Source organism: Nyctereutes procyonoides, unplaced genomic scaffold (assembly GCF_905146905.1).
Source record: "Nyctereutes procyonoides isolate TBG_1078 unplaced genomic scaffold, NYPRO_anot_genome, whole genome shotgun sequence".
Lineage (NCBI taxonomy): Eukaryota > Metazoa > Chordata > Mammalia > Carnivora > Canidae > Nyctereutes > Nyctereutes procyonoides.
In genome coordinates, this window is record NW_026575125.1 from 42,428,854 (window position 1) to 42,442,309 (window position 13,456).

At 52.9% G+C, this 13,456-nt stretch overlaps 1 protein-coding gene across 1 annotated transcript; it reads right to left on the reverse strand.

Moving 5' to 3' along the window:
- Positions 1-977: 977 nt before the first annotated feature.
- Positions 978-12,971, reverse strand: SYP (synaptophysin). The gene is made up of 7 exons (XM_055338377.1): positions 12,923-12,971; positions 11,682-11,747; positions 10,473-10,597; positions 7,086-7,281; positions 6,162-6,353; positions 4,802-5,135; positions 978-2,537 (listed from the first exon to the last, which is right to left on the reverse strand). The coding sequence occupies exons 1-6, from the start codon at positions 12,956-12,958 to the stop codon at positions 4,806-4,808; spliced, it is 945 nt and encodes a 314-aa protein (XP_055194352.1). The 5' UTR covers positions 12,959-12,971; the 3' UTR covers positions 978-2,537; positions 4,802-4,805.
- Between the last annotated feature and the right edge of the window lie 485 nt (positions 12,972-13,456).

Here is a 13,456-nt window from a genome sequence, read left to right on the forward strand (position 1 = left end):
ACGAGAAGCTGACTCCTTACAGAGCAGGGAGCCCGACGTGGGGCTCGATCTCAGGACCCCAAGATCACGACCGGGCCCCAACCCAGTATCATGATGGGACCTGAAGGTGGAGGCTTAAGCAACTGAGCCACCCAGCCGCCCCCTGAGAAATAGATCTTAAAGCCTTCCCTCCCTGGCTCCCATTTTTTTTTCTCTCCAGTTAGCCCTTTTGCTGAGCTCAGTCCCATAGCTGGGAGTCTCTCCTTTACCTGTCAGGCTTCGCTGTGTCTCAGGGCTAGGAGGAGGGGGGTCCCCGGCCCACAGTCAGAACTTGGGCATTGGGCGGGGGTTTTTAATTAGGCAGGGTGATGGCAGCAGCCGGGACTTTCAGCGTGGGCACAGGGTACCAACTCCGTACCCAGCTCCATTACGCACATCCCAGTCACTCTCCACCCCCCTCCCCCTGCCCCAGGGAGGAGCCAGGGAAGGGTTAAAGGGAATGAATTAATGAGGTAACAGTCACCCCTGTGCTCCTGCTTCCTGGCCTTGCAGCCTAGCGTGTGTCTCCCAGTTCCCCAGGTTGGGCAGGAAATGAAATGGCGAGAAGGCTGGGTCTGAAGAACACGAGGCCCGTAGGTAGGGGGAAGTCTCCCTGTGAAGTATAGGGGTCCTCTTCAGACCCCATGGGGTTTGAGGACAGGGCTCCACAGGGTCTGGGAAGGGGAGTGGCTAGTGGACCAGAATTAGAACTGACCCCTACAAACACTGGACATTCGGCGGCCGGTAGTGGGGGCAGCATGCAGGGCTACTCAGAGACAGACAGAATGATCGACAGGTGAGGTGAGGCTTCACCGAGGATGCAGCTTGGCGTTATGCTGCTGGAGGGACCTGAAATGATGGGGTGACTTGAATGGCAGGTCCAGCAGGTCAGGGGCGGAGCTTCCTCTCGCCGCCTCTACCCCACCCCTCCTTCTTCCTCCCCCCTCCAAAAACAGAAAGACACACTGAGAAATCAGATCCGGGTGGACTCGGTGGTTGAGGAGTTTATTTAGGGGAGGAGAATTAATCCTATTTGTTCTTCCTCGGGGAGGTCTTCAAACAATACCGACGGGCTAGGAAAAGGGTGGGCGTCTGGAGGAGAGGGGGAGGGACCACAGCCAGACAAAATGGCAACACACAATCACAGGCACTACCGACGTCATAGACACAGCATAGGGTGCAGGATAGGGAATTCAGACCGGGCCTCCAACCACCCTGGGACGGCGCGGGTGTGGAGGGAGGGAGGAGGCAAGGGAAGCGGGGGAGGGGTGGGCCGGCCCCACAGACCCGTTGGCTCTGTCCTCTGACTACCTAGCTGTCCCGTTACGGGGGTGGGCAAGAGTGTGGGGGGTGCTTCTCTCTGGATCCCACCCCTTACCCTCCAAGCCTTCAGGTCCTCCCAGGTCACCTCAGTACTCAGTTCTCGTCAGGGATATTCCCGCCCCCCCCACCCCCTGCCCACCGCTGCTAAGCCCGCCCCCTTTAAAACATTTTTTTTTTCACTGCTCTATTGGGGAGGGCTGCCCCTTCTGAAGCCACCATGAACACCCACTCTAATCCCCGCCCTGTCTAGAACCCAGACCACGACCTCACCTCAAGCTTGGCCCATTCCTGAATCCCACCTCTCGCCTTGCACAAGATCTGCCCCCTGTAGAATCAAACTCCGTCTCCTGAATATTCCTAGCTACACCCCTTCCGTACCCTCTGGTCCCAATCCAAGACCTGCCCACTCTAGAACCTCTCCCACCGTCTGGTTCAGGCCTCACCCCTCTAGAACCCAGTCCCCAGGTCCCCAGTCACACCCCTCCCATAGGACCCTGTCCTGTTCCAAATCCTGCCCACTTTGGAGGCCCAACCCCTGCCTCACTCAAAGCTCCACCCATTCTAGAACCACGCCCCCAGCCTCATCCCAAGCCACACTCCAGAATGCTCTAGGGCACCCCTCTTCTTTGGACTCTAGATCCAGTGTGTCTGGCACCCAAACCCCTTGCTTACTAGTCCTCTTCACCCCAGAGCTCCTCTCCAAGTCCACCGTGGGTCAAGTCCCCCAGTCTGCCTTTCTGCCCTCTCAGGGCTGAATTTCCCCTAATCATCCCCGTTTGGGCATTGCTGGAGGAATCAAGGCCAGTTGGGAGGAGGGAAGGGAGAGAGGGGAGAGAGTCTGAAGTCACCCCGACCCTCCCCACATAGCAGAGATCTGTCTTTTCCCTGTCCCCCTTTCAGAGTCCCCCAACCTCAGGGCACAGGGCCAGGGGACAGAGAGGGGCCAAGGTATGCAAGGGAAGGGGTGAGGTTAGGAGAGGGGCCCCCTCAAGGTCAGGCCCCTCATGCATGAGGAGTGTGGAGTGGGGCAGGGCTCAGACAGATAAATAGATATTTATATATAATATATATATATATAAACAGCAAAGAGAGAGTCTCCTGGCTTGAGGGGCGGAGACCTGGGGTGGAGGGGTGGAAAAGGGGACAGGGCTTCTGAGCTCTTGCCCACACATGGGGTCCTCCCGGGCTGCACTGACCTGTAGAGACAAAAGATACAGAAAGGAGAGGGGGTCCAGACATAGGTTGTGCCTTTAGGGAGGGGGCTGGGCTGCTAGGCCTCCACCTTGGCTTTACCCTCTGCCTGCCATGTCTTTTCTTCCTCCTTCACTCAATAGTCCTTGAAGTCAGCTTCATCCCAGCTGCCCCTATTGGGAAGATATACCTTGCACCTGCTAGGTTAAGTACCAAAGACATTATGGTTTCCCCCTCCCCTAACCCCCAAATGTCCATTAAACTGTACTGTTCTAGCCACTGGTGATAAACTGTATTGGGTAAAACAAAGCTCCTTATCTCTGTGGTGCTTGCGTTGTGGCAGAGGAGACAGACTTCAAACAATAATAGAAACGTGTAAGTGGGTTATCTAGCATGACATAAGGTGATAATTGAAATGTAAAAACAAAAGGTAGCCCAGGGTGAGGGGGAGTAGGAGTACCAGTAGGGGAAGAAATGTTACTGTAGTAAGTAGGGTAGTTAGAGAAGACCTCAGTTAAGAAGTGATATTGGAGGGGCAGCCTGGGTGGCCCAGCGGTTTAGCGCCACCTTCAGCCCAGGGCGTGATCCTGGAAACCCGGGATGGAGTCCCACGTCACGCTCCCTGCATGGAGCCTGCTTCTCCCTCTGCCTGTGTCTGCCTCTCTCTGTGTGTCTCATGAATAAATAAAATTTTAAAAAAAGAAGTGATATTGGAATAAATAGTTAAGGAGGTGAGGGAATGAGCCATGCAGACAACTGAAGAGCATGCAGACAACAATGAAGAGCATTCCAGGCAGAGGGAACAGCTGGTGCAAAAGCCCAGAGGCAGAACCACATCTAGTGTATTTGAGGAACAGCAAGAAAGTCGGAGTGGAGTGAGCAAGGGACAGTGGTAGGAGGTGATATTACAGAGGTTGGTAATGCCGTCCTATAGGGCCTAGATTGTGAGGACATCAGCTTTGACTTTGATGAGGTGTAAGTCACCGGAAGATTTTAAGCAGAGATATATAAAAGAGTAAAATGTCTCATATTGTTTCTATTATTTTCTCAATAAATCTTTCTTAACATTAGTAGGGCTCTAAGTGATGTATGTACAGCATGAATAAGTCATGGTCACATCCTCTAGTGGAAGAGATAGTTAATAAACATATAAAGTAATAATTACAGACTATGGTAAGAAAAGCATAGGGTACCATAAGAGAGCTAAGAAAGGGGACTTGTAAGAAGCTGGCCAGGTAAGGTTATCAGTGTGTGTGGGCACAAAACTCCAGGAGGAAAGCAAGTACCAAGGCCCTGAATTTGGCTTGTGCCTGGAACACAGTTGGGAGTGGGGAGTGGTAGGAGGTCTGAAAAGTGACAGGTGACATTTGGTGTCATGCCTGGTGAGGGCTTTGGCTTTAAACGTGAGTGAGATGGGAGCCTAGGTAGAGCTCTGAGCACAGGAGGGTCGTGTCCTGATTTAAGATGTAACAGGATCCCTCCCAATGCTGTGAGTCGAACAGAATGCGGATGCAGGTGGAAAGCTGTGAAGATGTCCAGAGGAGAGGACAGTGAGATGTGGAAGATTATGAATATATTTTGAAGGTAGAGTCAATAGGAGTTTTTGATGAATTAGATGTAAGATACCTAATAAACTCCTCCCTGCCCTTTCCATCCTGGCCAAGTGCCAGAAGTTATTTCCACCCACGTGTTGCCATCTCCCTGCCTCTTCCCATTTCCCTCTCTCTTTTGCGAAGTTATCGCTCTTCTCTTTTCCAGGCCCAGCAAGAAGGCCTGCAAACCTTTCCATTGCCCCCACCTGCCCCCTTTTCCTTCCGTGAAATTCCACACCACCTCCCTCACCACAGGATCAGTGAGCTTGTTTGGCCTTCGTGACCCCACGCCCCTTTAGCTTCACCATCTATCGGCCTTATCAGAACATATTGGCTAATCAATCACTTCTGAGGCCCACCTCCTTTTCCCTCTTATGCAAGTCCTCCTGCCATTCCCTTCTTTCATTGGTTGTTCTGTCCGCTTTTTCTCTCCCCTCCCCTCGGAGAGGCACTTGTTTCTCTCTCATTGGCTTTCCATTCTGCCAATCTTCAAGCACCGCTCTCCTGCTTTCCACTTATTGGCTAGTTTTTCGTTCTTCGCTTTTAGCCCCGCCTCTCCATTGGCGCCCTCGCCCCCCGCGCCTACGTACCATTTACTCTCGACTCTTATTGGTTCACTGACCCGCCCGTCTCATTTCCTGTACCCTCCTTGGCCGCGCCGCCCGTCCGTCACTCACCAGACTACATCTGATTGGAGAAGGAGGTGGGCGCACCCTGAGGGCCATAGCCTTGCTGCCCGTAGTCTCCCTGAGGCCCGTAGCCGCCGCCGCCGCCGCCGGCGGCGGGCTGCCCGTAGTCGGGCTGGTAGCCGCCCTGGGGCCCGTAGGAGTCCTGGGGCCCGTACCCGCCAGGGCCCTGCCCGTAGCCCGCCTCGCCATAGGCGTCCCCAGGCGCTGGTTGTTTCTCGGGAGCGCCAGGAGGTCCGCGCATGAATGGGGCAGCCCAGCCGGTCTCCTTGAACACGAACCACAGGTTGCCGACCCAGAGCACCAGGTTCAGGAAGCCGAACACCTGCGGAGAGACAAACCCTGGCTGTAGTGTGGCGCGCATTGAGTTGGCCCCGGGGAACATCGAGGCTGCGCGCGTGGAGCATAGATCTGTGGCCTGCCGAAGAAAAAGTGCTTTCTAGAACCCGGACCCTCTAGAGTCCTGGCACATGAACGCAAATGTGCAGAAAAGTCCCCTGGGGTGGGGGTGGGGGGCGTGTTAGAATTCAGATTCTCCGGGATGTCTGCATCTATCAAAATTACATATACACATTTATACATGTCTAAAATAGAATATAAATTTGTAATGGCATGTTAAGCACGAATTTTTATTATGTAGATACACCACTAATAGATACACATATACAAAGTATATAAAAATATATCTTTACATAAAATATATGGAACTCAGGCCCATAGAGGCTAAGATGCTCAAAATCTCCTACCTTGCGAGTGACAGAAAAGTTGGTATCTTAGCATCTGTAACACTTGTATACAATTTACCACATGCCAGGCCCTTTTCTAAGCACTTTGTATGTTACTAGTTCACTGAATACTCAACTTTGGAGAGGACTTCTTATTAGTTTTCAATTTACATGCTCAGACTGAGGCTGAGAGGCTAGTTTGAGATCAGAGTTGTAGGTGGTAGAGCACAGATGGTTTGACTCCGGCCAGTAGGGGGAGCCCAAGCGGGAAAAATTTCAAGTTATTCTTTCATTTGGCATACTGTATAAGGACGCTGGTCCCCAGACGGTATTGAGTTGCTAGAGGATCTACATGACTAGGCTGAGCCTGGGATCCAGATCTCCCAAACCTAATCGGACAGAAGGTCTCATATTCCCCTCCTGGGGACTATTTGTGGTATTGAAGTGGTTATAATTGCTATCTCATCCTTCAAGGCACTGTTGTTGGCATGCTTCCTCCAGGGAGCCCTCGGGGATCTCCTTTGACTTCTCCTCTCATTCTCCCCACCACTCCCATGCCAGACGGTGAGTTTCCCAGCCTCCCTTCCCAGCTGGCCCACCAGCCCAGCCACCTTCCCAGGGCTTACCACTGAAGTGTTGAGGCCAGAGGTCACAGGGTCCCTCAGCTCCTTGCATGTATTCCCTGTCTGGTGGCAGACAGACATCCCTTTGATAATGTTCTCTGGGTCAGTGGCCATCTTCACATCTGACAGCCCCTTGGCCCACGCTGATGAGCTAACCAGCCACATGAAGGCGAACACTGCTGTGGCCAGAAAGTCCTAGGACAGGCAGGAGAGAGGCAGATGGCCCTGTGAGTGGGCTGCTTCACCTCATGCCATGGGGCCTCCTCAGATCACACGCTTTCTTGGGAGTGGGAGGCCCCGCAGAAAAGCCCTGTCTCTCTCCTGCCTTTTTAGCCAGCTCCGAAGCCCCCAATACTCACTCGAAGGTGAGCATTCCTAGCTTCAGCTTGTGTGTATGTGTGTGTGTGTATGCATGTGAGGATGTGGGAGTGTAATTGTGATGTGTGGGTGTGTTGTGGGAGGATTTTGTGGGATGGCTTCTGAATCTGTGGAAAGTAGTGTGTCTTTCTACTTTCATCTCGATGTGGGGATTTATGTCATTTTGTGTCTGGGATGAGGGTGTATGAGTACAGCTGTGTAGGAATCAGTGTGTCTGGGTGGCATGATGACAAGCATGACTGCCCCAGTGAACCTCTGTGCACTTTTCCTTGATCTAGACTGTGTGGTTGTATGAGAGGTGGTAGGTTTCCAGGGCTAGGCCTGTTTGGGATTCTGTGTGGGCTCTGAGCATGTCCCTGTCATTCTATGATTTGGTTTCTTTGATGCTCACAGCAGCAGCAGCAGCAGCAGCAGCAGTGACATCTGTGGCTGTTATGGTGACTGCTTGCATGTGGGACTGTCTAGGGTTTGGTGTGGCCCATGAACATGGCTGTGTCCCTGAGGCTCCATGGTCCCTGGCCCCTGTACTTGAGTGGTTGTGGGGCTCACCATCATGGGTCCTTTGTTGTTCTCTCGGTACTTATTCTGCAGAAAGATGTAAGTGGCCAGAGCCCCCATGGAGTACAGGAAGGCAAACACAGCTACGGTGACAAAAAATTCGGCCGATGAGGAGTAGTCCCCCACCAGGAAGATTTTTTCAGTGTCCCCTCGGCAGGTGGGTGCATCAAAGTACACTTGGTGCAGCCTGTGGGGAGAGATGGTAGGTGTGGCCCAGGACCTAAGAATACCCCCCACTCCCCCTGCCCAGTCATGGATTCCCCAGATTCTGACAAAGTCCCAGGAAGGAAGAGGGGTGAACAACCATTCGCAGAGCACCTACTGTATACCAGTCACATTTTACCAATTGCGGTGAACTAGGTCTTCTTTGACCACTACTCCAACACAGGCGCTTTGACTTTTTGGTTATTTGTAGAACATACCAGGCCCCTCCCACCCCAGGATCTTTGCACTGGAATGCCCTTCTCCTAGATATTACACCCTTCATGTCCTTCAAGTTTTGCTCAACTGTCACCTCAATGAGGCCTTCCCTGATCTCACTATTAAAATCAGATGGAACCATTCCCTCCCAGTGCTCCTTAGCCCCCTTCCTGGCTCTATTTTTCTCTGTAGCAGTGATACCCTACGCATCTGACATATCATGTGTTTTACTTTTTTCCTTGATTTTCCCCTTCATTAAAAGAGGGTTGGGCTTGGGCACCTAGGTGGTTCAGTCGGTTAAGCATCTGCCTTTGGCTCAGGTCCTGATCTCAGGGTCTTGGGATCAAGTTCTGCATTAAGCTCTCTGCTCTGCGAGGAGCCTGCTTCCCTCTCTCCCTCTGTCTGCCACTCCCCCTGCTTGTACTCTCTCTCACATGCGCTCTCTGGGTCAAGTAAATAAATAAAATCTTTAAAAAAGAGCTGGGGGAACCCTGGGTGGCGCAGCGGTTTAGCGCCTGCCTTTGGCCTAGGGCGCGATCCTGGAGACCCGGGCTCGAATCCCACGTCGGGCTCCCGGTGCATGGAGCCTCCTTCTACCTCTGCCTATGTCTCTGCCTCTCTCTCTCTCTCTCTCTCTCTCTCTCTCTCTCTCTCTCTCCTCTGTGTGTGTGTGTGTGTGTGACTATCATAAATAAATAAAAATTAAAAAAACATTTACAAAAAAGAGCTGGTCTTTTTCCTTTGCTGCATTCACTGCTATATCCCTAGGACCTGGAACAATGCTGTCACATAGTAGGTGCTCAGTAAATGTTTATCACATGAAATGGATAAAGGCTGAGAAAAGTGCATTAATTTGCTTAAAGTCACACAGCTGGGGAGAGAATGGCAAGGTTGGGATATGAACCCTGTGTTTTCTCCCTACATCATGTTGACTCTTCTCTCTACCCTACTCCAGGTCCCCAAGAGAAAAGAAACATATGCATAGCAGAGGAGAGCTCAGAGTCTGTAAGAACAAGAGATAGAAAAAAAAAGAACAGGAGACAGAAAGACAGGAGGGTAGAAGGGATACTGGAACAAACAGAATGTATGTATGTGAGGTGGGAAGGGGCCAATTGGGAAGGTGTCCTGGGACTAAGGCTTTCCTGTAGTATAATGGAAATCATAGGGAGAAAATGTGTGTGAGGAGAAGGTCTGGGGTGGGGTTCTGGGGCTCTGGCTTCAGATTGGGGGGCAGGATCCTGAGACTGAGTGAATGGTACTAGTCCCCTTATGTAGCAAAGGTCCTGAGGGAAGGGGCTTATGCTGATGATCACCTACCAGGCACTTTAGGGAACTGCCTCATTCAGTGACCCTCCCCCTCAATCTCTAAAGGAGGCATTAATATACCCATTTTACAGATGAACAGAGGCTTAGCAAGGTTATGTTAGGTGCCCAAGGTTGTATAGCTGCTAAATGACAGCTAAGAGTTGAATCTGGGTAAGTTTCTGGGTTCCTAGTAGGTTGGGTTGGGAGAAGGGGTGTCTAATGGGAATTGGGGAGCTCTGGGGGGTTATCAGGGCAGCAGGAGGAAGGCCAGGGGGGCCAGGGCAAAGACTTTTTTCGCAGGAGACTTGTAGCTAAAAGGCAGATCTTCAGGACTGGAGGTCCTATGTGTGAGAGCTATTGGGGAGTCCACGGGTTTTTGTGGCCTTCTGGATCCCCAGAGGGCTCCCAGCAGTATCCTATGCTTCCAGCTTCTCCTCCTTCCCCAAACTCTGCTTCCTGGCTTCTGTGAACCAGGGGATCCCTGCTTCCCACTGCCCCTCGGGCCACGCCTCCCTGGTGCCTCTTTTTCTTTTAACCATTGCTCAGGGCCAATGCTGGATTTTCCTCTCTCCACTCTTCCCTCTCACCCTGGGTGATCCCCTGAGTCTACATTTGCCGATAGTGCTCAAAACTGCCCAATTTCCAACTCAATCTCCGATCTCTTTCCAGAGGCCCTTAAACTTACTGATTTTCTTTATTTTAACGAGCCCTCGTGGGGAGCTTATTGTGTGCCCGGCACTGTGCTAAGCACCTAACAAGTACCAACTCACTTAATATTCATCAGAACCTTGTAAGGTAGGTATTATTATCTTCTTTTGCAGACGAGGAAATTGAGACCCCAGAGCAGTTATGTGATTTGTCTAAGTGGTGGAGGAGCCTCAGGAGCCTCGACTGAAATGGTGTCTGCGGATCTGTCTCCCCACTCCCCAGGAGGTAAGCATCATCATGAGGGCAGTGACCTTGCCTGACTGCACTCATCCTCACGTTCCTAGCACCTGGCACACAATGTGAGTATAGTAAATATCAGAATTGCTTAACTGGGTTTAATCATTCCCTATAGCTAATCAGACCCCCTCATTATTCTCTGTGATAAAACCCTGCACGAGTATCCCCTCTTTGAATTTCTCCCAATCTGCAATCATCCTTTTTACTGATTTATTTGTTAAAATGTTGGCTCCAGGAGGGTGGGGAGGTTGGTCTGGGTTGTTTTGTTTTGTTTTCCCTGTTATGTCCCCAGCACTTTGAGCAGAAACCGGCATACAATAGGTTCTCAAAAAAAATGTATATGGAACAAATGAATGGGAATGAAATAATATTAGCTGACATTAACTAAGCAACTACTGCTTTAATATATAAATATATATATTTCTGTTTTTGAATCTTGTTTATTGCCAGTCTCCTGCCCCTCTGCATTCACTAGAACACAGCCAGAGGGCAACAGCTTATGCCTGTCCTGCTTACCACGTGTCCTAAATGTCCAGAGCAGTGCCAGGCACAAAGTAGGTGCTCAGTGCATGCACAGTGACCTGAGCCAATGTGGTCTCCTGAGGTGGGGACTGAACAGGAGCCACTGGGGAGGCAGGGTTGGCCAGTCCCACCCCACTCCCACCCTCTTTCTTGGGATCCCTGGGGTGGGGTGGGGTGGGGGCGCACCTGAAGGGGTACTCGAATTCAACCTCGATGCTGAGGTCACTCTCTGACTTGTTGGCACACTCCACGCTCAGCCGGAGCTCCCCGGTGTAACTGCCGCATGTGGCAAAGGCGAAGATGGCAAAGACCTTGGGCCACAGGGGATGGGGATGGCCATGGTGAGCCCGGCACAAGCAGGGCCCCCGCACAAGCAGCAGCAGATGGACTGGTCCCCACCCCCACCCCCTAATCAGGGCTCATCGGCTCCAAGGACAAGCTGATTACAGGGGTGTGGCTGTCTCTTTCAGTCTTTCTCTCAGTGTCTCTCTCAGTCTCTACCCGTCGATGCTTTGACCGCCCCTTCCTATCTTCTGCCTCAGCCTCTTTATTTCTCTCTGTGTACTTCTGCCTGTCTCTGTTCTCCGTGTCTCTATTTCTCTTGGTACCTGTTTCTCTTGTCTTTCTCAGATGTCTCTTTGTATCTCTGTTTTGCTCTCTGCCTCTGCCTCTCTAGTATCAATGTATGTCTCTTTCGGTCTCTTTTTTCCTCTGGCTCCATCCGTGTAAAATGTATGTCTCCCCTTGTGTGTGTTTCTGTCCTTGGTCTATTTGTCCCTATCTCCCTCCTCTCTCTCTGCCTTGGTCTCTGTCTCATGCTCTCCCTGATACATCTTGCTTTCTCTGTGTATCAGTTTCTCCTCTCCTCTCTCCACTGGGTATCTCTCTTTCTCTGTTTCTGTCTCTTCCCCATCCCATTTTTTCTGCCACTCTCTCTGTGTCCATTTCTCTTTGCATCTCTGTCTCGCTTTTTCTTGCTTGCCTCCACTCTCTCATCTCTGTATCTTTTCTTCTCGGTATTTCCATCTCTGTCTCCATCATTCCCTGTCTCTCATCCTCTCTGTCTCTTTCACCATCTCTGGATTTTTCTGGCTTTGCATCTTTTCTGCAGCACCAGCTTCAGGCTCCACCTCCCCTGCCCCTCTCTCACCTCAGGGGAGGAGGTAGGACGTCACATTCTTTCACCTCACAATGGGGGTATCCTTGGTCTTACATGACGTCACATCATGGCCCATCTATTTTCTGGCCCTAACCCCCTGGGACCTCACCCTGGAGCCCAATTCTTCCATCCCCCTTCTCACCCCTCCCCCCGCCCATCCATTCCTTGCTCCCCACCCCTACTCGTCCAGACCCCACTACCTCCTTCTCTTTCCACATGGCCCAGGCCACACTCACCCATTGCAGCACCTTCACGAAGCCAAGGGGCTCCTTGACCACCCGGAACTGACCCCCGGCCACCAGCTGAGGAGAGAAAATGGTGGGGAGGGGGTGGGATTGTTGGGGATGGAGAGGGAGGTGAGGGGCAAGGCCACCAGGCGATGACCCCTGGGACTAGGGCATGTGTCCTCCGGGAGTGAGTGATGTTCGGAGGAGAGAAGGGGTGAGGAGAAAGTGACACTTCAGGGAAGGTGGGAGTACAGCATATCTGAGAGAAGACCCTCAGGGTTCAGAAGTGGTGGGGAGGTCTGGGGAAATGGTGAGGTTGATGGCAGAGGGTCGTCGGGATGAGGAAGATTGGGATGGAGTCAAGACTAATTAGGGAAGGGGAGAAGGTCTGAAACAGTAAAAGTAAGTCAGATGGTGAAGGGGATCAAGTGAGAAAGGAAGAGTGAGGAAGGAGTCGGGGTTCATTGAGGGGAAGGGGGTTCTGGGTGGTGAAGGTAAGTCATAACAGGGAGGGAGTCAGGTTGGCCACGGTGGGGGAGGGGTTTGCAGCGGTAAAGGTGAGTCAGATGGTGGTGGTGGTGGTCTGAAGTGATGAGGATGGGGAGGGGTTGGTACTGGTTAGAGAGAGGGTGAGGTTCTGATGTGGTGAAGAAGAGTGAGATGGCAGAGAGGGTCTGGGCTGATTAAGGTGGGGGAGGGCTGGGACATGGCTTCACTAGATATGTATTGGGGGAGGGGAGACTAGGGGTCTTGGGGAGGCAAAGTCGAATCGTCCCCCTTGGTCTGCTCTAGGGGAAGGGGTGGTCATCTACTGGGGTACTTTCTCTGGGAGGGACAGGTGCCAGCCCTTCCCCATCCCCCGCCCCCACGCCTTCTGTCATTCTATTTCCTAGCTCAACTACAAGCAACCCCCATCTTCCTTCCACTCTTCCTCTTCTCCCCCCACCCCGTTGCCCCTACTGTAGCCCCAAGACCCCCCTCCTCCTCATGGTGGCCAGTAAGGAACCAGGCTCCAGGAGGACCCCGCTGCGGCAGTGAGGACGGCCCTCGCTGCGGCAAAGGGCGCGCTCCTTCTTTTCTCCACCTCCCCCTTCCCCCCTCGCCTGCCGCAGACCCCAGCCCCAGTGCCAGGGACCGAGCGTCCGCTGCCAGGACCCTGGCCACCGCCTCTCAGAGTCGCCCGATCCGCGGCGTTCCGGGCGGGGAGGCCGGGCAGCGGCGGGCTCTGTCCTCGGTGCTGGAACGCGTACCTGATTCACCACGTCCATGTCTGCCAGAAGCAGCATCAGCAATGCGGGGGGCGGGAGGCGCCTGCTAAGAAGGGCGGGCGCGGGGCGCGGCGGGGGCGGCGCGCGATCGTCGGAACAGCCCAGGCGGCCGCGGCTCCACCCCTCGCGCCCCCGCCCCACTCGCCGCGCGCGCGCCCGCACCCAGCCGGCCGAACCTAAATCTCGCTCGCCGCCTTTCCGGCCGGAAAACGGGACCCGCGAGAGCGCTCAGAAAGGATCGGTGTCTCAGGGACCACAGCTAGAGTTCTGGGGACAGGAGGACCATTCGGTCCTATGGTATGACGTTTTTGCCAGCGCCTTGGCGGCGTTTGTTGAATGTGTTCCTTCCAACAGCCCTATGTGGTAGGGACTCTTAGTCCCGTTTTTGCAGATGAGGAAAAGGAGTCCCCGGAGAGGTGAACCTACTTGCACAAGGTCGCTGCGCGAGTAATTGGTAGTGCCCAAAGTCTCAGCGATTCAAACATTGTTCAAGGTCTTAAAAACCCCACCCGCCCC

Excerpts from the sequence above, each read along its gene's own strand:
- SYP (XM_055338377.1), bottom strand. The coding sequence starts at position 12,958 with ATGCTGCTTCTGGCAGACATGGACGTGGTGAATCAG. Across the intron at positions 7,282-10,472 it reads GAATTCGAGTACCCCTTCAG|GCTGCACCAAGTGTACTTTG; the intron begins GTGCGCCCCCAC and ends CTCTCCCCACAG. Across the intron at positions 5,136-6,161 it reads CTGGCCTCAACACTTCAGTG|GTGTTCGGCTTCCTGAACCT; the intron begins GTAAGCCCTGGG and ends GTCTCTCCGCAG.